The sequence below is a fragment of the Miniopterus schreibersii genome (assembly GCF_964146895.1).
Source record: "Miniopterus schreibersii genome assembly, chromosome: 15".
NCBI classification, from domain to species: domain Eukaryota; kingdom Metazoa; phylum Chordata; class Mammalia; order Chiroptera; family Miniopteridae; genus Miniopterus; species Miniopterus schreibersii.
The window spans coordinates 18,866,980-18,894,310 of NC_138115.1; the positions used below are offsets into that span (position 1 = coordinate 18,866,980).

A 27,331-nucleotide genomic window follows, 5' to 3' on the forward strand; every position below is an offset into this window, starting at 1 on the left:
TCTAAACATTGTCCAGTAGAAAAGATAAATAATACCCAGCCCTTACCCTCAAGGATCTTACAATCTGGCAGGGGAAATAGGACAAGCTCACAGATGACTGCAAAGAAGAGAGGAGAGCGATCGCTGCCAGATGTTTGGGGAGAATGAACAGAGCAGAGAGAGCAGAGAATAGGGCGGGCTCGGAAGTCAGCCACGATCTGTTCACTGAGCAGTCACAAGGTATGAAATGGAAACGGAAGGGCAGAGCATGGGCCAGACGTAAACAGGCAAAAAAAATCAAGTGACGTTGCTTGCTACCCCGCTCTCGAAATATTTTTGTCACCGGGTTCCTAATAAATAGCCTTAACTTTAAAACCTAATAAGGATCTGGTCTCTGTCAAATACAGCCTGAAGTACTGATGCCTAAATATTAGGATCATAGTACTTGTGTTTCCAAGTAGGCCTTTCTATTGCTCTGTTTGCTCTTTTTTATATTTCCAAGTTAGCTGATGCTACCTTAACCAGTTACCTATTTCAGCTGTCGCACCCTTTCTGACCCGGTGCGCTGGGACAGGTGAATTAAAAGAGGGTCTTTTTGTCTTCAAACAAGAGAAAGAAAATACTATATAATTGGAAAAAAACAATCCCGAGGCAGTCTTTCAGGCAAGGCTGAATCCAGGAGTTCAAATCTTTTAATCAGGCCCCTGCTTATCTCTACCCCCATTCCTTCCTCCCTTCCTTTTCCCTCTCTTGTATCTCCTGTGATGGGACTCAGATATCTCCCTGTTGATGTGGAAGCCCCTGGCCCAGCTACAGGCCTATTATCCTCATAGCTCCACAGCATAAGGTTGCACAAGGTATAGCAGGGCACCTCATCTAAAAGCGATCGATAATCACATTGTATACATGGATAGATCAGTATATTAATTACAGCACCGTTTTCTTGAAGATGGCAGTAAAATGTTGTTCTTACAAAATCAGAATAGTACAACATTGCCCAAAAGATAGAAAGTGTTTTGAGGCTGGGGACCCCTTTTCTCCCCAACTCATGTGCAGACTGTCTATTGGACAGCGGTAACTGCGTTTCTACCTGCTGAGTTACTTCAGCAAATCCAGGGACTAGCCTTGGCTGGTTCTCCATGAGTTCCATTCTCCTCCTTAACCTCATCCTCACTATAGCTAGAAGGGTACCGTGCTTTGACTGGCCAAGCCTGGGTTATGCAAAGTGCTATTTTTCTCAGACCTTAAGTATGGAAATAGGGAGAAAGGACAGATCCAAAAAGAAATTGATGGACTCGACTGTCCTTAGAAGAAAGAGGAATAGATGGTGGGCAAAATAATAAAGTCCTCTATACCAGGAAATGTTTCTAATATTCTTTGGATATCAAAAAACCGGTCTCCTACATATAAAGCAACGGAGTAAATTGGCCTCAAAAGAGCACCACGGCCAAAGGCACACGGCCTATTTTAACAGAGGATTTGGGAGTTAAAAGATAACTTGGAGAGCATCCAATTCAATCTCATCATGTTACAGATGGGGAAACTAAAACCTAGGCAGGGGAACAGAAATGCCAGGGGGTACATAGGTAATTGGTGGCAGGGACAACCAACTGCCTGTCTACTGACTTTTGGGGTTGTGTGTGTGTGTGTGTGTGTGTTTTGTACAAGGTAATCTTTCTTTAGTACATTAACAACAGCAAAAACTATAGTCTTGTTTCTGCTTTTCTCTCACCCTTGTATCTGCCCAGTAGTTTTGCTGCACTCCAGCAGAAAGCCTCGTGAAGAGCGGAGGTAACCTTCCTAAGTCCACTCTGGTCCCCAAGGACAGGCATCACCTTTCCTTATATAGGAACTGGGCCACTTGTTGCTTTAATGGGCCAAGTTTGTGCTGGGCCTGCAGGGGCATCTTTGAAAAAAACAGCTTTTTAATTGCATTGCAACCTGCTGTGGCATCCTTTTACCCCCACATCTGTGCCAGAGAAGGAGAGAGTGGCATCTGGAATCACCCAGACTTCTGTCTGGTCCCCTTTCTTCCTCCTCCTGGCACCTCTTTTCTGCTGTTTCCTGCCCTCCAAAACCTGTCACCAGCCCAGAAGCATCTCTGGAAATGGGTAGGAGGGAGCCAAACACCTGTCAGCGCTGGAGAAGAAAGTGCGCTCTGCAGAGTTCAAGAAGAAATGGGCCAGTCTGAGGTTTCCACCCAAGCTTCAGTGGTACTTCGGTCGGTTCGTCTGGCCCTGGCCCCAGTAAACCCTGAAGACCAAGAAAGCACTTCCATCCCCAAGGGTTCTCGGCGTGTTTCCCTGCGTGCTGGCCGGTGCCTGGCCCCGGGGAAGGCTCCTGGTGGAGGTGCTGTAAGTCATCAGTCAGGATCCTGTGCGCCTGTACGTTTTTCTTGGGAAAAACTCTTACAGACGGATCAGCAATGGAGAGGAGTCTTTCGCTTGCCCTCCCTCACTGGTTTCTCCACCTCGAGACTCCCAGGCGTTTTCCGGGAGCTGACGGCCGGGGCTCCGGACCTCGGGGCTGGGAGCTGTCAGCACCAGCCATCCCCGCCCCATCCCGGGGCTGGTGCCACCCGCGCGCGTGGGCGCAGGCACGGGATCAAGAGGCTTCTCCAGAGATGGGGGCAAGAGCTCACCCCTCGCCGGCGACCTGAGATCCCTAGATTCCCTGGGGACCGAGAAACTCCCAGTCGCAGGCACTCCCCCCACACTCCCCTCCAGCCGCCCACCCATTCCCCCCCCCCCTTTCCCCAGCACGCAGCCCCTCCCTGCGTGATGATGCAAACCAGTGGGGAGGGCGGGCGCTGGGAAGGGTGGGGAGAGACCGCGAGCTGGCGAGGCAGGGAGGGAGGGCCGGAGTGGGAGGAGGAGAGGGAGCCGAACGACCATTTAAAGCGATAGCAATCCGTGCCCTCTCCCCAGCGCCGGGCTGCTGGAGAGCGCGAGCAGCCAGCCCGAGAGCGCCCGCGCGGAGCGCCGGCCGGCGAACCCGAGAGCGCGCGGCGCCCAGAGCTGGCAGGCGCTGCGGGACCCCCCGCACTCTCCCGCCGCCCCTCCCCGGGCGCCCCCACCCTCGGTGCCAGCAGGCGCCCCTGGGCTTCCCCCGAGGAGCTCGCCCGGAGGAGCCCGGACCCCGGCGAGCTCGCTCGCGGACCCTCCAGCTCCGCCGCCGCCGCCGCAGCCGCCCGAGCAGCATGGTCCAGCTGGGGAAGCTGCTCCGCGTCCTGACTTTGATGAAGTTCCCCTGCTGCGTGCTGGAGGTGCTCCTGTGCGCGCTGGCGGCGGCGGCGCGCGGCCAGGAGATGTACGCCCCGCACTCGATCCGGATCGAGGGGGACGTCACCCTCGGGGGGCTGTTCCCAGTGCACGCCAAGGGTCCCAGCGGAGTGCCCTGCGGCGACATCAAGAGGGAGAACGGGATCCACAGGCTGGAAGCGATGCTCTACGCCCTGGACCAGATCAACAGCGATCCCAACCTGCTGCCCAACGTGACGCTGGGCGCGCGGATCCTGGACACTTGTTCCAGGGACACTTACGCGCTCGAACAGTCGCTCACTTTCGTCCAGGCGCTCATCCAGAAAGACACCTCCGACGTGCGCTGCACCAACGGCGAGCCTCCGGTGTTCGTCAAGCCGGAGAAAGTAGTTGGAGTGATTGGGGCTTCGGGGAGTTCTGTCTCCATCATGGTAGCCAACATCCTGAGGCTTTTCCAGGTAGGGGGGCGCTCCCGCTGGGGCAGAGCGCGCCGTACCTCCCGCGCTGTTTATCCTAAAAAGCTGGCTTGGACTCCGGGGGTGCGGGGTGAGGTCAGCCTTCGCACATTTCCACCCTGGAGCGCCGGCCGAATCCCTTCCACCCCACCCGAGGAGGTGCCTTCCCCGCCTGGTTCATTTTCCCTTCCATCTCTCCCCTGTCCGCGCTCCACTCCATCCGGCTTGACATCTTGGATTTATGGCCCCATTTGCAAGAAGCAACCTGCGAAAAACAAGGCGATGATTTAAATGGGTTTGCATTAGAGTGAAATATGGTCCGAAAACCAGGCTTGTAAAAAGTGCAGGGCTCCTGCGAGAGCCGGTGAGGCGCGTGGAATGTGAAAGATGAGAAGACGCCTGGAGCCTGGGCATCTCTCAACTCCCAGCCTCCCAGCCCCGGCCGGCCGGCCGGCGCGCCGCAGCTGCCTTGGGAATTCTCCAGAAGAGCTAGGGAGCCACCACTTAAACCGAGGGCTAGGTCGTCGCCTCCGTGCGGATGTTAATGGCCCACCTCTCTCGGGTTGGATTCCCCGACCTGTAGCCTGTCTCCGCGAGGCGGAAGGCAGGGGACGCTCCCCGAGCGGGGAGATGCCACCCACAGACGTGACCCCCCGGGGGTCTGATGTGAGCCCGTGTGGGCACCGTCTAAATGGCATTTGCAGTCCGGCCCCTGGCAGGAGCTGGGCGACCAGCTTTCTACTCCTGCCACTGGAGAGCCAGAGATGAGCTCATACTAACTGCGAAACAAAAATCGCTTTTGCTGCTTCATTCCTCAGCCCGTCCTTTCCCAAGACCCCCCCCCCAATGCAACCCCCCACCCCCCACCCCAGTCCTCCGCTCCCAGGACCGTTCCCGGAGCCGGGCGAGGAGGCGCCTGGAGCGAGGCGGTGCGGGGGGCGCGCGGAGCCAGGCCCGCGGTCCTCCGGCTGCGGGCGCAGGGCGCGCAGGGCCCCGCGGCGGGGAGCGAGGCGGGGGCCGCTGGGCCGCGGTGGTGGGCGGGGGGGGGGGGTTCCCCGCAGAGCTCCCCGCAGAGCTCCCTGCCGGCCGCTCCCGCAGCCTCTGCCCCGCAGCTCCCCTGCTGCTTGGCTATAAACGGATGGCTTCGGGTTAAGAAATTGAGTTTCGGGGTCTGCGTGAATACGGGTTCCCTCCTTCCCGTTCCCCCGTGTTTCTCCCTGTGCACTTTCCTGGTCTTTCTCCCTGCTTTGTTGTTTTTTTCTGTTTTCCCCTCCCTTTCTGCCTCTCTTTCCCCTCTCTGCCCCCACCTCCGGGTTTTGTGCGTCTCCGCCTTGAGACGATCGTTTCCTAATGCACAGCTCTCTCCCTGCCTGGCAGTTCCCAGACCCAGTTAATCCCTTCTCCAGATGTGCCGGCTGACTCTGGTGCCCTCAATGCTCCCTTGTTAAAGACCTGGCTCCCTCTCCAGGGCTTTTCCTAAGGGTTTGGGTTTCTGGAGGGGACTCCTTGTGAGATTGAGGCTGTCACCACCTCAGCTCCCACGAGTGTGAAGTTTGCTTTTGTGCCAGAAGGAGGGGTGCCTTCCGAGGCCACAGCCTGGTGTGGCCTCTGATGTCTGAGCCCCCCCAGCACCTCCTGAGGATGCCATGGGGAAGACCCCTAGATGGTTGCAAACCCCAAGTGTTTGCGGGCCAGCCTTCACTCTGAGGCGAGGCTTTCCGGAAGAGCTGGGGTCGTTCAAAGCAAAACCCAGAAGCTAGTGCTTCCTTCACCCCTGAGCCTAAAGCTAGACGACTTGAGGGGTCAGCGCTGCGGAAAGGATGAGGTCAGAGGTCACCTGAGACTCCCCGGGCAGTTCCCAGGCTTTTCCGGAGCCCAGGGGTTGAAGGTGTGTTTGGTGTTTAGCATTTTTAAATTATTTCGCTGCCTGTTTCTGTCTCCACTCAGGGCAGGGCAGTACTGCAGATGGGCCTGTCAGGAAAAAAGAGGGAACCGTTCAAGTCAAGAGAGAGATTGCGGACTAGGTGGAAGGACTGTGTTTGCCCGAAAAGATGCCAGGGGGAGCTGGTTCCTCTTCTGGTGCGTGAACCTGAGGCACTTGTGAGGGAAGGAACAGCTTGCCTGACACTTAGTTCCTCCATTCCCTGGGCTGGGAAGGAAAGGAACCGAATGCCAGTGAGAGCAGTGTGGGTTGGGAGCAGAGCCGTTCAGAGAAAACACTGTCATTTTCCTCTAATTTGCAAATTGCAGCTATTCATGCTGGATTGAACAGCTGAGGGGAAGAGAGCCCCCAGTTTTCACCTGCATTTATTGAGAAGAGGCTGGTAGGAGGAGGAATGCACCAACTTGTAGCTTGTGCTGCAAGCAGTTATCTAACTGGCGGCGTGGGCATCCTGCGTAAACGTTGCCCACGCTGGAATAGATAGCGGCCTCTCTTGCATGTGACCTTAGCGGCTCCTGGCACGCACGCAGTCCAATCCCCAGGCCCCCAGGCCCCCAGACCCCCAGACCGGGCGAGCCTGCAAAGCAAGTGGAGAGAATAGTGGTGTGCAGACCCACTTTTCAAAGGCACAGTTAATTTAGGGAGAGAGGGAAAGCACGGGAGGTGAATCTTCCTGGGATTGCTGGGTTCAGCTCAATTAACACTGTCCTGTAAAAGAGAAACTCCTCTAAATTATGGAATTCTTAGCTCTCCAGAGATTCTGATTCTCTTTTCCCCAGTCCCTGTGGGTTGCTGTGGGGACCATGCCGAACCCATCATTTAAGGCGGAAATGTAAGGTGAGATAAGCTTCTAGGCTTGGGGAAGGGCACTTCGTGACTTAAATGGGGGTTGCTAAGCACTGAGGGCCAGGAGGGAGTAATGAGATAGTCACAGATGCAACAAAACAAATGCTGTTGCCGCCAGTGAAGCCTGGAATGAAGTTCCTCCCTGACAGTTAGGACCTGGGCAAGAATGACTCCTCAGATGTAAATGGTGTCTGCGACTCCAGATTCTCAGTTGCCTGCTGGTGTAGCAGACCAGAGATAGAGCTGAGCAAGCCTCTCTCTCCTCTCTCCTCTAGCTGCACACTGAATCGCTTAGTAAGTGACATGTCTGAGGACAGGAATCATATCCAGTGGGCCTTTCAAATCCAGGAATTTGAGGCTAATGAAATTAGTGTGTGGCCAGGGCTCTGCCAACTACAATTAAGTCACCGTAACTGCCCTGCAATGCATTTTCAGCCTGAAAGAAGCATCGGGGAGGAATTTCTGGAGATTTTTTTCTGAGCCTGTACAAAATAATACTCTCTGATGCTAAGAAAGATTAAATGTAAATTAATATTGACTATGAGTAACATATTTTGAAAATAATCACAGAATGGGGATGGCTAAAAGTGGAGAGCTTATGCAATACGGTGCCCAGAGGCTAAATCCCCTGACCGCTGTTTCACGGGCTATAAGTAAGATATATTATAGTGGAAAGTAATGGCAGCATTTTTATTCAAGGCTTCTCTGTTATTGACTTGAGCAAAAATACTCTGAGAGTATAAATTATTCTTGCTACATCCTGGCTCTGAATGAACAATATTTCATGTGTAGTGTCATAGTTTGAGCTATAGACTGGGAATTGAATGGCATCTGTTGCAGTTTTGTTCCCTCAAAAGCAACTGGATGGAAAAAGTGGTTCACTGGACCCTTGTTGGGGCATATTGCAAATCTATACTGTGGCCCTTATACTATAAATGAAATGCATTTGCAAAGCGGTAAATGTTTTCTTTGTCTGTTGAAGCTTGAATATTATCTCAAACTTTGGGGGCAACGTTTTATGTATAAGTGCCTAGTATTCTTTCTTCCTATCTATCTGTCTATCATCTATCTATCTATCTATCTATCTATCTATCTATCTATCTATCTATCTTTCTATCTCTATCTATCTATCTATCTATCTATCTATCTATCTATCTATCTATCTATCTATCATCATCTATCATCATCTAATCTATCATCTATCTGTAATTGGATAGAACTGGATACCTGGTATGGCGTGGTGTTACTATAGTGGATTTTTTAAAAGGCAATTCTAACCTACTCTTTTTAAAATTTCATAAATATCGGTGTCAGTGCCTTTTGGTATAGCCTCTATAACAATCTCTGCCTCCATGTCTACTGTGTTTCAGGACATTTACCTAACAGATGGTGAGTAGGAAATTTTTAAAGGGGCATTTTTTAAAAGAGCAGAGAGGGAAGGAAGAGGGACAGGCACATACTATATTTGAAGCTACCTCCACGTGTATTTTATGTGTGCAGACTCATCCAATCAGGATGTCTTTGGACATTTTTCGTCAAGAATCATTGAAACAGTGGATGCCTTTAATGCAACTTTATAAACACTTAGAATTTAACCAATCATAAATGCTCTGTTTTTTGCATCTATAGGTCTCATCATGGGTTTAAAAGACTGTATGTAGCCAGATTACACAAAGTATGCTCTAGCCTCGACCCTGCCGTTAATTAGCTGTGTTATTTGAATAAGCCACTTAATTTTTCTAGGCCTCCTTTTTCTCATCTGATTTTTTTCTTTAAAAAATGTAATTTCTATAAGTCTTGAATCTCTTTGTGTCATAGTTTAGCTTGGAGAAAACTTGCTCTTGTCAAAACCTCATAACGTTGTATTTCTAGCTCCCACTTGGAACATTTGAATGAGTTTGGGGGGACATTTTAAGGATAAATTTTGACATAACCATCTTAGTAAATATTAGTCTAGCTGATTTCCCACATTCAGACTTTTCTCTTATTATTTTACCAGGGTGCTCTTTAGTGATATATATTAAGGCTTTAGTGATGAGGAAAAGAACTCCTAGGTCAACTTACTGCCTGGTTATGAGCTGGGCCAGGAAGTAAGAATGGTGGAGTTTAAGGCAGCAGATGCAGCTCTCATTATTCAGTGTCCTATCCCCTTTCATCCTGCAAAAATACCAGGCTTTTCTTTTGGAAAACTGCAAATAATGACATACTGCCTCCTCCCTGGCCCCGGGGATGGTTGGTTCAGGTGTAGGCATCTGACCTTGGCTTGGCCTATCAGAATCTTCCCCAAGGCTTTCCTTTCAAAAAAAAAAAAGTCAAACTGTCTTTTCTTTCTGGAATTTCTAAGCTGGAGGGATAAGTCTTTGGGACTCCCAGTGGTCATCCAACACAAGAAGAGACCTTCTCTAGAGAAAAGTCATGCTGTGGTAAGCAGGGCTGAGGGATGGAGAGAGCCGGAGCTCTGTCAGTGTTCTGGAACTCCCAAAATCCAGCCCACTCTAACTGCATCCTTGAATTTCTAATACTTGGTTGTTGTTTTGTTTTTTAAGATTTCCTTTCAGCCACGTTGAAAGCAACTGAAAGCATCATAGCTACAAGAGCCAGTTTCCTTTGTTTATTATGTAAGGCCCGCTGACTGGAAATCAAGTGACAAATGATATCTGATATTTTCTTTACTTTTAATATAATTCTTCTAGCCCAGGTTTGGGATATTCAAAGCTTTGCATCCTTCCCCACTCCCATCTTTCCCATCTTGATGCAGCTGAGAGAGAGGGCAGGCACTTTCTGATATAAACTGTGGCCTGTACGCCTTCCATTTGGAAGCTTTAGAATCATACTTGGTTTCCTTCATTAAAACAAATCTTTTGTTGATGTCCCCAGGGCACAGAGGCATTTTTATGGCGTAATGGAGTACGGAGTCCAGTAAACTCCTGGGTCACTCTACAGGAGGCATCAAGCCTAACTCCACTCCTCACCCTCTTTTACTTGAAGGCAAAAAAGGAAAGTGGCAAACACATTTTCCCAGCCACTAACATGCACATATGAGATTGCTACTTAAGGGGACATTTGTGTAACACATAGCCAGACTAATTAATTAATGGACCTTGTGCCAATTGGTAGAGTAAACATATATGGTTTATACACTCAATAAAAACACAAAACAATAAAATCTTTTTACAAGTAAATATTTACCTGAGAAGAGTATTGTGCCAACACACTTAATAATTATGTTATTTCCATGTTTGACAAGTAACCTCCCTTCAGTTATATTTACTACTAAATGTTTCTTGGATCGATATTATAAGGTCGAAAATAAAATATATGAGATTATAGTGATGCAGGACACATACCTTATTTTAGGAGATCAGAAGCTCTCATTTCTTTTCAATAATAGTACTAGCGACCATAATAATAATAATTGAGCCCTCACTCTGCAATGTACTGTAAATATTTCCTCTCATTTAGTTTTTACAATAGTCCCGCAAAGGGCATATTTTCATCCCTGTTGTACAGCTGAAGAAAGTGATTCTCATAACCCAAAATCACATAGCAGGTAAGTGTCAAAGAGCAGATTCAAACTCCGATTTTTCTGACAATACCCAGGTTGCTAACCACTAAGCATACTGCTCAGTTGTTGTACAAATGCAGAAATGCTTAAAATGATTATAGCCTTGCCTTCCCTGGAATTACAGTGGCTTAAAGACATCAAAGTTGCTGATTGCTTAACCACATCTGTGTATAGAAAGATATAATATTTTCAGTCCTAAAACAAGGTTAACTCTGTGGGCCCACAGAAACTTGAGCACAGCAATCCTCACCCCCAGTGAAAGAGGCTGCCTCCTCCTCATTCCACAGGTAGCCCCATATGCGGGCAATAAATATACTGTAGGCTTTTCAATCAAATAACGAGAAAAGATGGTTCTCTTTGTCCTGATTCACTGCCCATCATTATGGCTTATGATGGCTCTTCCTAAACTTTATTTCATTCACTCCACTCTTTCTACAGACCTCAAGAGGGGAAATCCATCATTCAGATATATGTGCAAAGTGAGAGGATTGTATTAATACAATTGCTGAAAGTCAAGTTGAAGAGCACAGGAAATACATCCTAATAAATGCAACATTAGTGTTTGTGTGGGCCGCAGAGTGAGGAGCAGGAGAATTTTCAGTGTAATGGATTATTTTGCCTGTTGCTATAAAAGTGCCGCAGTGTAATAGTTTTATAATTGGTCATTTACAGAATTCTCCATCTCCGGGTGTTATGCTTTCTACTTTGTGCGGCTGCTGATTTTTTTCTCTCTTAGTCTTGATGGAACATAGCAAGGAAGCCACTTCCAAGGGCTCAGACTGCTTTTCTGCATTATCGTTTAGATATAAATATGTCCATTTATTAAAATACCATTTTAACATTTTTGCATGGTTTAAAAGGGATTATGTTCTGAAGGTATTAGCATAGGCAGATATAATGGGGGATTTTTTTTTAGTAGAAAACTTGTCAAGGACTTAGCAGAATTTTCATGTAGGGGTTAAGCGTAAAGTTCTGGACTTGGACCTGAATTTCAATTCACACCACTTACTACCTGTCTGACTGTGATCATACATGGACCACACCTCTCTCATCAGTTTCCTACGCTTTGAAATGGGGATAGGAAAAATGTACCTGTCTGATTGAATAACTGTAAGGGTTGCACAGAACATGCATGGAAATATTTTAGCATAGAGTTTAGCACGTGATAAGTGTCGCCTACATTTAAAAGTTATCATTTATTTATTATGCCATCGTTAAATGTCACTATTGCTTAAATGTCACTATTGCCAGATTTGCTCTAAAATTGCTATAATAATCACTTTTCTGTTTCTTTTGTTTAAATGGAAAATGTACACACAGAGAGACAGCGGCCACTTTAGTGATGCTACTGAGTGGAATGAGAATTCCCTTGGCACTGCTTAAAGCAAATCATGAAGCCCGTGGACCTGAGATAGCAGGGAGGCTGAGAGCGGCGGGCTGTGGAGTTGGCCAGCCTCAAGTCTGAATTCCGTTGTGACCCTTTCTAGCTACAGAATCTTGAGGAAGTTACTTAAACTTTTTGACCTTACTGCTAGCTTCCTCATCTGTATTTTTCCAGAAATATTTATTATTAAGCATCCCCATATGCACTGTTCCTACATGCTTGGACCTGTCAGTGAATAAATAAATAGATTCCTTCCTTCCTTCCTTCCTTCCTTCCTTCCTTCCTTCCTTCCTTCCTTCCTTCCTTCCTTCCTTCCTTCCTTCCTTCCTTCCTTCCTTCCTTCCCTCCCTCCCCTCCCTCCCTCCCTCCCTCCCTCCCTCCCTCCTCCCTCCTGCCTCTCCCTCTCAGCTTACACTGTCAGGTGGAGACAGATGAGTGTATAAATGAGTCCTATGGTACATTGGAAGCTGATGAGTGCTATAGGCTGAGGAAAGGAATCTGGAGCGCTGAGGAGTGTTGGGTTCTGAGTGCTGTAGGGAATACAAGTGGGCTCTAATTTTAAATAAGGTATTCAGGATAGATTTCGTAAGGTGCCATATGAGCAAAGACTTGAAGTGAAGGATTTGTCAGAGGGATTTGAGGGAGATCACACCGTGAAAGCAGGAGCGGCCAGTGTCAAAACTCTAAGGCAGAAATACTCCTGGCAGGCTAGAGGAAGGTCAGGGAGGCCATGGTGTCTGAGTCAGTCAGTGGGGAGGAAGGGGCAGCCTGAGGGCTTGGGGTCAGAGATGTCGTGGAGTAGATGAGTAGGTCCTTGGAGGCCATCCTAAGCGTTTTGTCTTTTACTCTAAATGCAGGCAGCCCATAGTAGGACCTTGGCACAGGTGTGCCACGACCTGTCCCTCATTTGGAAATAACAAGCCTCCCTGGGGTGTTGAGCACAGGGAGAAAGAGTGGGATCACATGGAATCTCAAGAGGCGATTACCGACGTCCGCAAGATAGATGTTGGTGGCTTGTGCCAGGATATTAGCAGCAGATGTTCTAAGAAATGGCAGATTTGGAAGGTCATGACAGCATTTCTGAGGAACGGAATGGAGACATGAGAGGAAGAAACAAGACAAGGGCGAATACAAGATTTGGGTAATGGGGCCACTGAACAGGGGAAGTTACTGTTGCCTGAGATGGAAGAGACTCAGGGAAACACACATCTGAGGGGCTGAAGGTCAGTTTTGGAGAGAGAGATTTTGAGATGCTTTCTTGATATCCAAGTAGAGATGTTGAATATGGAGTTGGATGTGCAAGTCTGGAGTTCTGAAGAAAGGTCTAGATAGACTAAGGATACCTTTTAATAAAATGAAGATATTAAGAACGATTACATGGAAGTGTCATTATAAAGATTAAATGAAATAATGTGATTAACACTGTGTGTTCTCAAAACATTTAATAAGAATTAGCTAAGAATAATTATCTGAAGTGAGAAAAGTCCTGTATAATGGACCCTTGAACAACATGGGGATCAGGGGCGCCAACCCTCTTGCACAGTCCAAAATCCACATATGACTTCTTACTCCCCAAAACTCAGTGTCCCTTGCAGATACCAAAATCCACAGCTGATCAAGTCCCTTGTACAGAATGATGTAGAACAATGCATATAGTCTGCCCTCCGCCTCTGTGGACTCTCAATTGCAGATCAAAAATACTGTTTTCGGTCAACGATTGGTTGAATCTACAGATGTGAAACCCCTGGATACAAAGGGTATATTTATTGAAAAATATATGCCTATACGTGGAAACGTGCAGCTCAAACCCGAGTTATTCAAGGGTCAACCCTAGTTTGCTTTCACAGTAAAACTGAACAAAATGGTGTCACATTATTTTAATAGTGTTTGTGACACATTTGTTTCAGTCAAAACACCCTAACTGCCAATATTTAGAGTCAACATTCCAATCTCCTGCCTTTCACTCTGATATTGTAGCCACACCCACATTTTGTGAGGTTTAAGTTAGTTGCAATAGGGCATCTCTTTTTAATTACAAGTAATTGTGAAGAATCTAGTTCAGTGCAATTATATATATATTATTTTATGCCTCATCAAACTCAGTGGAGAATTTGCATCCCTGAAATACATCAGAGTTTAAGCAGGAAAAATAATGTGCTTGTCTTATACTAACCATATGGATAGCTTCTTGGAACAGTTTTACCAGGGCTTTCAAATCTTTCATGCCCTTTGCAATAGAAAGCATGGCAGTGAAATTTTTACTCACTGGGTTTGAGCTCCCTTTAGATATTTGCAAGTCCTTAAACAACCTTTGTAGTTAAACCAAAATTCTGTCCATATTCATCTGACTACCAGCTATTTGTGTAAACATGTACTTATACTTAAAAAAAAAGGCCCTGCCCAGCCGGTGTGGCTCAGTGGTTGAGCACCAACCTGGAATCCAGGAGATCGTGGTTCGATTCCTGGTCAGTGCACATGCCTGAGTTTCAGGCTCGATCCCCAGCAGGAGGCAGCCGATCAATGACTCATCATTGATGTTTGTCTCTCCTCCCTTTCTCTCTCTGAAATCAAAGAAAATATATATTTTTAAAAATGTCCCTGGAAAGTGTTGCTCAGTTGGTTGGAGCATCATCCAGTGCACCAAAGGGTCACGGGTTCGATTCCAGTCAGGGCACATACACAGTTTGTGGGTTCAATCCCCAGTCCAGTTGGGGCACATACAGGAGGCAACTGATCGATGTTTCTTTCTCGCCACCCTCTTCCTCTCTCCCTAGAATCAATGAAAAACATTTTTCCCAGTGAGGATAAAAAAGAAAAAGAAATGCATGACCACGTTGTCTCTGCACATCTACAATTTCATTTTAACACTATCATTATGTAAACTATATTTTAATTGTAATTATAACAAATTTTATATCAACACATCTATTTCTAGTGTGCAGGGGGAGCGGCATGTAGTAAATTTTATCAAAATACAGCATCTGAAGAACAGAATTGTGTAATTTCGTATTCATTATAATTAAATTCAGTAGAGTTTGCATAATAGAATTAAGATAAAAAAATACAAAACATTGAGGCATCATGACTCCCTCTCCTAACACAGAGAGATTTATCATCTTTCTGTACAAACTGGAGAAAGGAAGAGGCCAGAGCATGAATCACAGGCATGAGAAGAGGGGAACTATGAAAAGTGCCATGAAAATGAAATGTTGCTTTTGCCTTTGGTAGGTGGGGAAAGTCTACTAGTAGGTATGCCTACTGGGGCCACGTTTTCCGAAATACTTAAGCCCAATGTCAAACATGCTGTCCCACCTTCCTCCTCAGCAGGGACACACAGTCTTTGCCTCCTGTTTCTTGGTAATTGGTTGAGAGTCATCACAAGAATTGCATCTCATGAGCAAAGAACATTGTGCAGAGATGACGGGCACTCCCTGAGCTCCACTCTCCAAGCTTGCTGTCGTTGAGTCCCGGATTTATTTAAGTTTGGAGTGCAGGAGTGGGTTATGGGGAAAGATGGTTTGAGTTTCTCTGTCTTCAGGAGGCAGTGTAGCGTAATGATTGAGACTGCAGGTGCTGAACGTAGTTCGAATCCCTGCTCCCCACTCTCTAACCATGTAAGCTTGGGCGATTTACCTGATTTCCTGGGCCTTGGTAAAATGATCATAATGGTATTTCATCCCCATAGTACTGTTTTCAAGGTTAAATGAGGGTACCACGGCCAAGCACTTAATCCAGGGCCTAGAGCAGAGTGAGGGCTGCTCATCATGGTATCGTCATTATCATTGTCATCATCATCATCACCCCAGGCACTAGCGCTGTATTTCCTGTGCCTTATGCCATTAGTCCCCAACCCCCATTCCTGTCGTGTTTCTGTGCAAGGGTAGAGTTGTGACAGAGCATTGCTTCCACCGGTACCTGGCCCCTAGTCATCAAAGTGGCTTTACCAGGACACGCCATTAATTACTGCTCATTTAAATAATTCCTGTTTTGAGAAGGGAAGTTGGATGTTGAGGCCGAGCAGGGTGTCTCCCAGGGGAAAAGTGAAGTGTTGAAGCTTCAGAAGGAGAATCCGGCAAAAAGATAAAAGTTTAATTGTACATTTTTGTGGTTAACAAGTCACACAGATTGAGCTTGAACTGGTTGCCATCACCCGCTGACAGTGCGATCGTAGGGACTTACTGTCAACTCTCAGCCTCACTGTGCGTCAGAAAAGGAAGGGGTTATACTGTTAGAATCTACTACGCATCGTTGTGAGTAATGAATGAGCAATTCTTTCAGAGCATTCAGCACATCATTTGGCATACAATAAGCACTTAATAGTTTAGCTGCTATGCTAATGTTATTAAGTATTGAGCAAATCTGAGGCCCTTTTCTTTTCTCAGATGGCACATAATCATTTGGACAGCAGCTTACATTGATCAAGCATTGCTTGTGTGCAAAGCCTCCTGAGCCCAGGGGCTCTTCAGCTGCACTCCGGTCACAGCCAGTTCTGGGGGGCGGAACCCATGCCACCGCTGCCCCGCTCAGCACTGCCGTCATTGTCACACTACTGAGCACTCTGTGTGTGCCAGGCGCCAAACTTAGCCCTGTATATGCAGATATTCTGTTGGTGCACATTCATCATCCCCATTTTACAGATAAAGACACTGAAGTATTGAAAAGATAAGCAACTTGAAACATAGCAAGAGGTGGAGCTCTGGGTGTTCAAACCCCTATTTCTCTGACCTCAGGAGCCCCTAAATACAGGGAGGGCAAAAGTAGGTTTACAGTTTTGAGTCCAGGAAACAGTTTATTCTTGTATTATTTTCCATACAAACAATGGTAAACCTACTCTTGCCAACCCCTGTATTACCATACCACACTTGAGTAAGAAAATCTTCCAGCCAGTAGAGAAGATTCTTGAACTTCATTTCCCTCTATTCCCCTTGCCTCCCTCTCCTAGTTTCAGGAAGGGAGAGAATGGGACCTTTTCAAAGGCCCAAAGGAACCTACTCCCTTCCACCTTTCCAGAATCAACTAACTGAAATCTTATTTTCTTCTTAAGAATCCCAGCGCGTTCCTTTAGGCGCTCACCTCGGCCTCCTTGGGTTCTTACGTTCTGTACATGACTCATCCACTCTATTTAATGTTAATTTGTTTGAGGTCAAGTAGAGTGTCTTACTCATCCTGAAGTTCAGTTATCTCCTGCAGTGTGTGGCGTGGGCCTTCTGCAGTTACTCATTGGAATTTTGTTGAATTGTGCTCAGCAACAAACAGTACATTAAAAGTTTTACAGAACATGCTTTCTTGTAAGGAAGACTTTTAATTTATTTTATTTTTTTCCCTTTTATTGAGCTTATTGAAAAACTTAAAATGAATCTCTAGCTGGTTATTTTTTAGGATTGTTAGAGAGGTTCTGGATCTTCGGGTAATTTTTTTAGGTTGAGTACGTCATATTACCTTATTTTAACATTTAATAATCAACCTGAGCTTTCTCTATCAAACCTATGAGGCTTCATTGGCATTTAACTTAGGCTGTTGATTATGTGTTGGTGACATTACCATTTACAATGATATCATTTGATCCTGGCAGGGGTGGGCTGGGTGGGAAGGTGCATCTTAGAGCTATTAATTGGCTTTCTAGAGAAATAGCATAAAGAACTTGAGTTTTTTCATATTTCTGCAGAAGTAATCAATTGTTTTATTTGTGTAATCCATGCATCCAGCAGATATAAAACCACTTTCAAAGTGTTTATCCTAATTTGTTCATGTTCTTCTCTTTAGTCTTAGTTGGGAAGAGAGTAGGTTGAATGAAAGACAGTCATTATGACCACTGGGACCACCGGGGTAGGAGAGCCAGTCCCCTGAGTTTCGTTTTCATCTCTTCCCTATTAATATTAATTAGCTAATGTCTTGAGTGCTTGCTTACGAGGTGCAAAGTACTTTGCTGGCCATTGTAAATGGATTGTGTCATTTAATCCCTTGGTAGTCATATGGTAAAAATATGTGTTATTTTGATCCCCTCTAATGCACACGTGGAACAGAGCCTCGGAAGGGATCGTTTGCTCATTAAAATACGGTAGCGGTGGAGCTTGGACTCGGGTCTCTCTGACTCCCAAATCAGTGATTTTTCCCATTAAATTAAAGTTGTATAACTCTTTGGGAGTACATTAAATAGTTTCTATAATTTCCTAAACTGTAACATTTTACAATTGTTTGTCTGATTTCAAACTTACAGGGAAGAATTTCAGCCTATTGAATGGTATTTTTTTTCAGATAAGTATGAGGTCTGCTTTATGACACCAGTTCATTCATTCATTCATTCATTCGACATGTGTTGAATGTCTACTGTGTACAAGGAACCGTCATAGTAAAGTGAGTGCCTGTCCGTAGAGTCTCCCGCAGCGGTCAGAGAAGCCTTACACTGGCTTGCCTGGCGTGCATGGGGCAGGGGTTTGGTGCTGAGAGCCTGTCTTGTCCTATCTTGTCCTACACCAACAAAACCAAGACATCCTCACATTAGTTACAGGCATCTTGGTGTCATGGGACAGCAGCGCACTTGGATCTCACTATTTTTGCCTGGAATTAATGCTAGAAAGGCTTTGGGTTTTGATATGGGAAGCGGGTGCAATCATGGGCTTGTTGGTAATATATATATATATATGGAAATCATGTATCGTCAGCCTGCAGCTACCTGCCATCCCCAACTACTCCCGCTTTTTACAAACTAAACAAGTCCCTTCTTGTCCCTCCTATGGATCAGCTCTTGAGAAAGGCTCTAGAGCCTAGCGTCCCCCAGTAAGTACATCACTGGCTAAACAAATGGTTTTTCAAGGAATGCTCATTAAATGACCCAAGAGGTAGACTAACATTCTACTGCTAAGAGTAGAAAATGGTGTTCCTTTACCATTCATGGGGAAAGGCAGGCCACTGGATATGCTTTCCTCAATTTAAAATTGCTTATATACAGATATATGAAAAATGTATTCTATACATATATTCCTCAGTTTAAAATTGTTTACATATATATAAACAATTATGTGTGAATAATTTTAAATTGAGGAAATATGTATACATACATAAATTTTTACTTCTGCTAGCAAGTAACAAATGAAATTATTAGCAGACACACATTCACCCAAGAAAATAGTCAAACAGATTTAATTAAGTAACTTGCTTTTTTGTAGATTTGTGGTTATTATTTTATATCTGCAGATGTATTTGCTGAAGGAAATATTTCTTTCACTTCACACAAAATTGAATTCATTTAATACCCATACAGCATGTTTGAAACGTCTTAGTAGAGTTTTAATCTTTAATAGCATCTGAAGTATGGAATTGCAAACAGAGCAACAACTCATTTGAAAGTTTAATTATTTAAATTTCACTTACACCTGTTTACTTTTGTGAAGGTTTGAAAAATAAACATTTAATTGTATTTATCTGTTTCTTTCTGTGTGATTGAAGATCACAAACACTGAAACACAGAAAGTTAAAATTAAAAAGGTATTATTCAAAATGATCAAAACTAAGAAAATGGCAAGGAAATTCAAAGAATTAAACTTTCAAGGGTGCTTTTTTATTTATATTTTTTTTTATTTTTTTGGGGGGGGAGAGAGAAACATCGATGAGAGAGAAACATCGATCGGATGCCTCCTGCATTCCTCATACTGGGGAATGAGCTTGCAACCTGGGCATATGCCCTGACTTGGAATGAAACCAGTGACCTATTGGCTCCTGGGCCACTCTGGCTGGGCTCGGGGGTGCTTTTTGTGAATGTGTAGTATTTCTTCTCTGAAGAAATTAATCTTGAAGCTCTACTAAGACCTTCGAGATATCTGTTTAGTGAGCAGCTACTTTGTGTCTGAGAGTGCACTTATACACTAGAGATTCTATAATAAAAATAATAATAATAATAATACACACAACAACACATCATCACAGACGTTCCTTGCAAGGCAGTCAAGTCCATTGGGAAAACAGACCAGTGAACACACATTGAAAATGGCAGGCATTCTCAAACTGTGTGCTGAAGGATCCTGGCAGGCACGAAAACCAGGCAGATTCCTGGGCCCCTTTCTCCCCTTGGACAGGCTTAAGGTTCTGGAAACTTCATTTCTGGTGAACTTCTGCAGGAGAGTCTGAGATGGATGGATGAATGTTCTCAGTTGTCCTCAACCTTTTAGTGTTCATCAGATTTGTCAGAGAGTCTTGTTAAAACACACATTCCCGGGCTCCCCCCCTCCCCCCCCGGAGACTCTGGATCAGTGGGTTTACACTTCTCACTATTCTCTGCATGTTGCTGACATTGCTGGCCCAGGGACCACACTTTGAGAGCCACTTGTTTTTGGAAAACACCTTCTGAGAGTCTACAGTCTGGGACTGTGCATGTCATGAATGAGACGGGCACAGGGAACCACAGGAGGGCAAAGGGGCGATACTTTAAATTGCTGAAGGTAATAACAGTGGCTAGAACCGATTGACCCCAGAGAGATGGCAAGAACTTTAGCTGACTTAACCCTTTTTATAAGGAATGCAAGTGCTACTAAGTGTCCCCGTTTTGCATGGGGAGCCAGAGAAAATATTAATTTGGCCAAGTCCTAAATTGCTATGGCACAGCTTAGGAATTCAAGCCTAGGAAGTCTGGTCCAGAGCCCATGCTGTTAACGGTTCTGCTTCTAGAGAACCGAAAGGTTGTCACCGAAGGCTTCCCGGGGGGCCTGGCCTCTGAGTGTACATAGAAGGATGAGTGGACATAAATATGTGTCCACTGTTCAAGGTTAAGGACATTACTCACTTTTTTTTGGAGGAGTGAGTGAGTATCTGGGCTTCCAGAGGAACCTGCCCACCCCACACATCTGCCCTTAGCAAGTCTGGTTATCAAGGGTCTAGAACGGGTAGGCCTATGGGATACCAGTCAGGGTTCTAGCCACCTGAGGCTAGACTTCTGTATCTGTTGGTAACGAGTTTGGCTGAACTAACAGAAAGTGAATAAGACTTTCCTCATTTTTTGCATGCAACAAGAAGTTTGGAGATGGTCCCTCTAATGTTAATTCAGCTGCTGAAGAATGTCAACAACAGATAGGTGCCTTTGATCTTCTGGCCTCCACATCTCTAGCGTGTCCCTGTGGTCCCCTCCTTGCAAGATGACTGCTGACTCTCCAGCAGTGTTCCAGCCATTTGGCAGGGCGGGAGGGAGCGAAGGAGGGAGGGTGGAAGGAAGGGTATAAATCAGAGAGCAAATTATTTGCTGCAAATAAGGAAGGCGAGCGTGGTTATTAAAGAGGCAGCTAACAGTGTCTGCACGGACTCCTTCCCACTATCCCAAACAAATACCCCCAAACTATTTTATTTCATGTATTTTACTTTAAAGAATGGTAAGGAAAGTTTACTTATCTGTAAATAGCCTCTTAGAAAGGGTACAATTATATAATTATACTAACCCCCTAGAGAGCTTCTTTCTTCTAAAAACTCTTTGAAAACTGTTCAAGGTTAAGGACATTTTGATCTTAATTTAGTAACTTGCTCTTGATTATCCTGGAATGACGTCCTCTCTCTGCAGATGTTCTGGCAGGCTTTAGAAATTTCTGGAAGAAGTGGACAGAGAAGTTTTATGGTACACGTATAAGCGATGCGAATCTGTTTGAAACAAAATCCATTTAGGGACCAAAAGGCATTTCATGTCTTTGCTATTTTTTCCCCTCTCTCTACATTTTCACAATTTTTTCTTTCCAAAATGCCTTTGAACAAATCTGTTAGATATCAGCCATCCATTCCCCCTGTCTGAATTCTTTATTGCTAAACATTCCTCAGCATGCTATCTCTCAGTCCCCTTTGTCAAACGCATTTCTCTGGGCCCTCACCCCTTCTCATCTCATATTTGGACTCATATTTCAAACTGAAGCAACAGCCTGCCATGGCTTCTCCATCACCTGAAGAGCCTGATTTTGTGGGGAGAAAAAGTAGACTTTACTGATTAGCTTAAAATGTAAGCAATATGTGGGGTGTTTCTGAGAATTAAAAAGGAAGATAAAAATATAAGCATTAGAAGAAACTTAGAATTGATCACGTTCAAATATTTCATTTTATGGATAAGGCAGCTGAGGTCTACAGAAAAAGATTCATTAGTTAAGCCCTAAAAGATAAACCTTAAATTGCCACAGTGTAACTCACTGGAAGTTCACCTCTTGCTCAGTACTTCAGTAAGCTCTTCGGTGGCTTGGGGGTCAGTTCTCTGCTCATGTGACTCAGGGACCCACTTTCCTTCAGCATATGGCTTCTCCGTTCGGCTCAAAAAGTAGAGGAGAGAAAGTTGCAAGCTCAAATATCAACTTATTGTCCTTCAAATATAAACTATTCACCTTACTTCTGGTCACATTCCTTGGGGAAAAACCCCAGTAATGAGCTCACAGGTGGATATAGATGCACGTGGACATGGGGAATGTTGTCCCTGGCTTGGTTCTAGTGATGCTTCTACAAGCTGGAGAGCTAATCAGAGTCTTTCGTCAACAGTTGGTCATTAGCCTAAGGCAGTGTGTGTGTGTGTGTGTGTGGGGGGGGGTGAGAGAGAGAGAGAGACAGAGACAGAGAGAGAGAATATATACACACATACACACACATATATAAATAGGCACATATAAAGGTATACTTTAATACATATGCTGAACACACACATGTATATGTGCATACACATATAGGTATAGCCTATGTGCATTAGTATAGGCTCACACTTGGGGCTTCTATCTTGTAAAAAGCTTACAGACCCAATTTCCTCTTGTTCCTCTTTTCTAGTTCAAGATCACTACTGTCTATTTCCCTTCATCCTGCTCCCTCACCCCCAGCTCAGTATCAGATGAAAACTGTGAAAGAAATTATTCTGAAATCTCTAGTGCTTTGAAAGGTAATACAGTACTGAAATCTTAACAGTATTACTCTGTGCAACTCTTACCAATTTCAGGTAATGAATTTGTAGGAAGTAAATTTAGATTGATACGAAAAAAGCTGATTTTTCTTTTACACAAAGGCTTTGCGCCATGATGCAAAATAAGTGGAAAATTAGAGAACCCTAAGCCTTCTTATTGAAAATTAAAATGCTTTTCATTGTAATAGTAATGGAAACTCATTGCAGAAACTCCAAAAATTGAGAGGATGTAAAGAAAAATAGTAAAAATAAGCACAAAAGCCCATTTCTGACAAATCATCTCTGTAATATTTTTGAGGATTTCTTTTGAGACTCTTTTTTTTTTTTTCTTTCATGAGAGAGGTGCATACAAACACAATGCAAGCATAAAATATCTTTAATTAGGTCAAACTATAAAATGGTTCTGTAACATATTTTTACTCTGCTATATATCATGAGTACGATTCCATATCACCTAATAAAAATCTGTATCATTTTCATGGTCGAACAGCCTCCTATTATTTTTCGAACCCATCTTCTCATGCTCAACATTTAGATTATCCCTGGTTGGCTCCGCTAAACAATGAGAGAAACGTCCTGGCTCATATGTCTTTGAGCATTTGTTCATTTATTTTTTTCTTAGAATGGATTTCCAGAACGCAAACGGCTGCTTGTCAGTTTGGGTGTACACTGACATCCTGTCTTGCAGAGGGCTTACGATGCCTGAGTTTTCTACTAGAAATTTAACATCCTGTGTGGTTCCTTACTCTCTCAGTAACATCATTATCAATGTGTTTAAATCTTCCTCATTCTGATGAATAAAAAAATGACACAGACTATTCTTAATCAAAGAATATTCTTATAGCAAGCATACAGCCTCAACTGCCATTGTTATGTATTAGGCTACCACCAACGGAGTATGATTTATAGACTTTACTATATATTGTCTAACCCCCTCTAAAATCTCCCAGGACTTAATCAAAGAATAGTCTTATTCTTTGATTAAGAATAGTGTGATTAAACATATTTTCATATACTTCTTAGCTATTTATAGTTCTTCTTTGGGGACTTCATGACCTCGACTCATTTTTCTTCTCAGTTTATAACAACTTTTTCTATATTGATGTGTTTACTTTGCTGTATTATTACAAATAGAGTTTGTTTTCTCTTAATGTACTAATTTTTATTTTATGTGTGTACAACTTGTTCAGTGTAATCAAGTCTATTCAAAGCGCTTTCATGAGCACAGACATGGGGAAAATGATTAGTCATTCTTTCGCATTCTGTAATCAGTTTATTTTCTTTTGGGCAATATGGGAATGTAAATCCTTATTTCATGTGGTTGGGAAGAGTCTGTTCCCTGTGGGAGGGGTTATAGCCTTCATAAAGCAGTCCTGGGAGATTTTAGAGGGGGTTAGACAATGTAGAGGAGAAAAGTCTATAAATCATACTCCGTTGGTGGTAACCTAATTTATAAAAATGGCAGTTGAGGCTGTATGCTTGCTATCAGATAAGAAAAAATAATTTTCTAGACTGAAATGCTAATATTAGCAAGAACAGCCTAGGATAGGCTAGTGGCAAGAAGGGAGGGTTACTGGAGTGGGGGCTCACCCCTGTCCCCTCCAAATCAACTAGGACTTCAAACCCTTTGGGTGTCTTGACCCGGTGAGCCTCGCTAGTAGGGGTTGTCAGGTGGGGCGAGCGCATTAAGAAGTTCAAGGGTGCCCCCTTGAACCTGGAAATGAGCAGAGCACTGTCAGGCAGATGGGACCAACCCGTGGTCTGCAGGCGTGGAGCGGGCCCCCGTAGCCCTTAAAGTCAGTGTGACACAAAATGACAACACAAATTATATTGATGCCGGTACCAATGAGGTGACATTTAGTCCTTTGAGTGACCCGACGTGTTTTTGCGGTGTGCCATCTATTGGGAAAACGGGCAAAGCCATTTGACAGATCTGTCTGGTACAATGAATGAATCTGACACTCACATTTTGAAAAACTGAAATTGTATCCATTTGTCAAGAACAGCGGTTGCCTGCTCTGCTTTATTCCCCCAGGTAGAACACTGTAGGCGGTAAGATATCACCCTATTTCACCCCTGGAGCGGCCCCAAAATTGAAGCTGCCTCATCAGGTAGTTAGCTTCTTGTCACCCAGAGTTTTGTATGATCTTCAAATTAAAGAGACTATAATTTCATAAATAGTGTATTCACTAGGGCATCCAAGTTATCCTAAAGAAATTCTAACAATATATTAGGGTAGTTTTGAATATTTTTATTTGATTAGTCATAATCTTCTAGTTATGACATTTATCACCATTTTGACCATTAAACCATGTCCTTTTATGTGTCTAACCACTATGCTGTACACTTGAAACTAATATAAATATTGAATGTCAACTGTAATTGAAAATAAATTGAAATTGAAAAAAATTTCAAAAAAGAAGTTGTAAATCAAAAAAGAAAGTGAAAGTAACCTGTGACTGAGCAATCTCACCTTTTGTTAAATACCTAAGAAAAACTCTTGTTTATGTATAGAAAGAAACACATATTCAGTAAGTAATTTTTCAGTGAGAAATTGTATATAACCAAAAAATTACTAATAAAAGGCCTAAATATAAAACAAACAAACAAACAAACTCATGTCCTTGTTGTCTCATAGCCTAGCTCTGTGGTCTTGGGCAAATCACTAACCTGCTTGGACACAATTTTCTTTTTTATAAAATAGAAACAATATTATAGGCTTTGAAGGACTGCAGAAAGATGGCTGGCAATATTTATAAAGTGCCTAGTAGATAGCCTGGTCCATAGTAGTTACTTGGCTAATCGTAGATGTCATTAATTTTATTTACAAACATTGGTGTGTGTGTGTTTTAATGTCAGGAACTCTAAAATTTATTCTGAGAGTGGAGAGCTTTGGCAACTGAGAAAGCTGTTTGGACTCCTCTGGTGTTATATGTATACCTCACTTCTATGCCTAGATCATTTATATTAATGGAGTAAGTGATGTTTTTGTGATGATTCCAAGGTGATGGGGAACTAGGTGACGGTTCGGTACACACCTGGAAATGTAAATGGATTTTATGCCCGGTGCAAATGTGGGAAAGGCATTATTGCCACATTTTCTTCTTCAGGGGAAATTGAAGCTTCAGCAAGACTGGGCAGCTTGCTTAAGATAGGAACTCAGGTCTGAAACGCTCCACATAGATGCTCTTAACTACTTAATGCCTATAGTTCCACATCTGACTTTGTTATTGCTGTTTTTCACTTCTGAGCATCCGATCTGAAGTTCATTTCTTTATTTGAAAAATGTTCCACTTTGTGAGTGTTGGTGAGAAACAGAGCCTTCCTCCCAATATACAGGCTGAAAATACCAGGCCCGTGGTTTACTCTTTTCTTCAGGCTCCCCTGCAGCGGGGAGGCAGGTGACCTGGGGGTGGCCAACCACGCCCGCGTCCTGGATTTTGAATTAGGAACGAGTGAGCCGAGGAGCCGGTTCCGCAGCGCCTGGGCAGCCTCCTTGCCCTGCGCCGGCCTGGTCAGCCTGGCGGCGGGACGCGTGGCGTCACTCTGGCCAGATTTCACAATTCCAGTAGGATGGCCTTGACTTCGGAGAGTTGAGCCTGCTTCTAGTTACTGAGACCTAACCAGTGACCTTTCAAAGACTTTCTGCTTGAACCAGCCACCTCTGATTCCTGCTGCGTGCAGATGAGAGCGCCCCGACACACGGTGACCTCCGCATCCAGGCAGACGCAGCATATTCCTGTCGGGGGCGGAGGGCGGGACGGTTCCCTGAACGTCTGAACGTGGCCACCAAGACCTGAGAAGGAAGCAGTGAAGCCAGGTCGGCTGCGCAGGCCCCGTGCTCAGCGCCATGTCCTCTCACCTGTCACAGAGAAGGGGGGTAAACCCAGGCTGCCGCCAGAGGCCCCGCGCTGTTCCCCGGACGGCCTGGGAGGTGAAAGGCTTCACTCCGGGGCTTTGTCACTTGACACTACGTTGTTCCTCTCTTTGGAAGGCAGCTTCCTCTGTGGGACAAGAATAAGTGATCAACACAAGTCTAGTACCCATCTGACACCATGCGAGTTACTACAATATTATTGACTATATTCCCTGTGCTGTACATGACACCCCTGTGACTAACTGGTTTGTTTTTTAAAGAATAATGTATTGAATTTTTAAAGAGAAAGGAAAGAAGAGGGGGAGAGAGAAACATCGATGTGAGAGCACACTGATCGGCTGCCTCCTGCACGCCCCCCACCGGGGATCGAACCCGCAACCCGGGCAGGTGCCCTTGACCGGGAATCGAACTGGCAGCCTCCTGGTGCACGGACGACTCCCAACCAGCTGGGCCACACTGGCCAGGGCCTAGTTGATTTTATAAATGGAAATTTGTGCCTCTCACTCCCCTTCACCTTTTTGCTCTTTTTACCTGTAGTTTAGTATTTATATTCTATTTTAATAACACTAATAACTATAGGCTGATGACAAACTCATCAGGCTCTACACTCTTATTCTCAAATCATGAAAATAAGGTAGTGAGTGGAAAACCTACATGTATTTTTTGATTGCTGGGATGCGGGCTAACCTTCACATCACGCCTTTAGCATGCCCTTTAAATTGTTTATTGTGCCTTCAGTGAATGTGAGCGACTTTTATTAGGATGAATTGTATTCTTGAGGGCAACCTAAGGAGAGGAAAATGGAAAATTTAGGTTATGGTAAAAACAAACACATTTTTTAAAAATTCTCCTTGTAAAGTTCAACACCTTAAGTTCCATGGTGAAAATCTTTCCACTTATAGATACAACTTCCCACAAAATTCCATGGAATTTCATCAGTAGAGAGTGGTGCCAAGCACACCTATTTTATTTTTCTCTCCCTCATTTCTTTCTTTCTATATTGATGTTAAAATCCTTAGTGGAATCACATAGTAAGAAGTCTAAGGAATTTTTAATTTGATCTAAATCTTCAAAGTAAGTTTTAGATGGAAATGCTGTCAAAGTCACATGAGGAAGAAAAAAT

The 27,331-nt window shown here is 44.5% G+C and overlaps 1 protein-coding gene across 2 annotated transcripts in view; it reads left to right on the top strand.

Annotated features, from left to right (window-relative positions):
* Positions 1-2,831: 2,831 nt before the first annotated feature.
* The window catches only part of GRM7 (glutamate metabotropic receptor 7), a 673,384-nt gene continuing 648,884 nt past the window's right edge, over positions 2,832-27,331 (top strand). For both annotated transcript variants that reach the window (XM_081159174.1, XM_081159173.1), the window contains exon 1: positions 2,832-3,697. In XM_081159174.1, the coding sequence (XP_081015300.1) occupies positions 3,179-3,697 (519 nt within the window). In that variant the 5' untranslated portion in view covers positions 2,832-3,178. The remainder of the gene's footprint in view (positions 3,698-27,331) is intronic.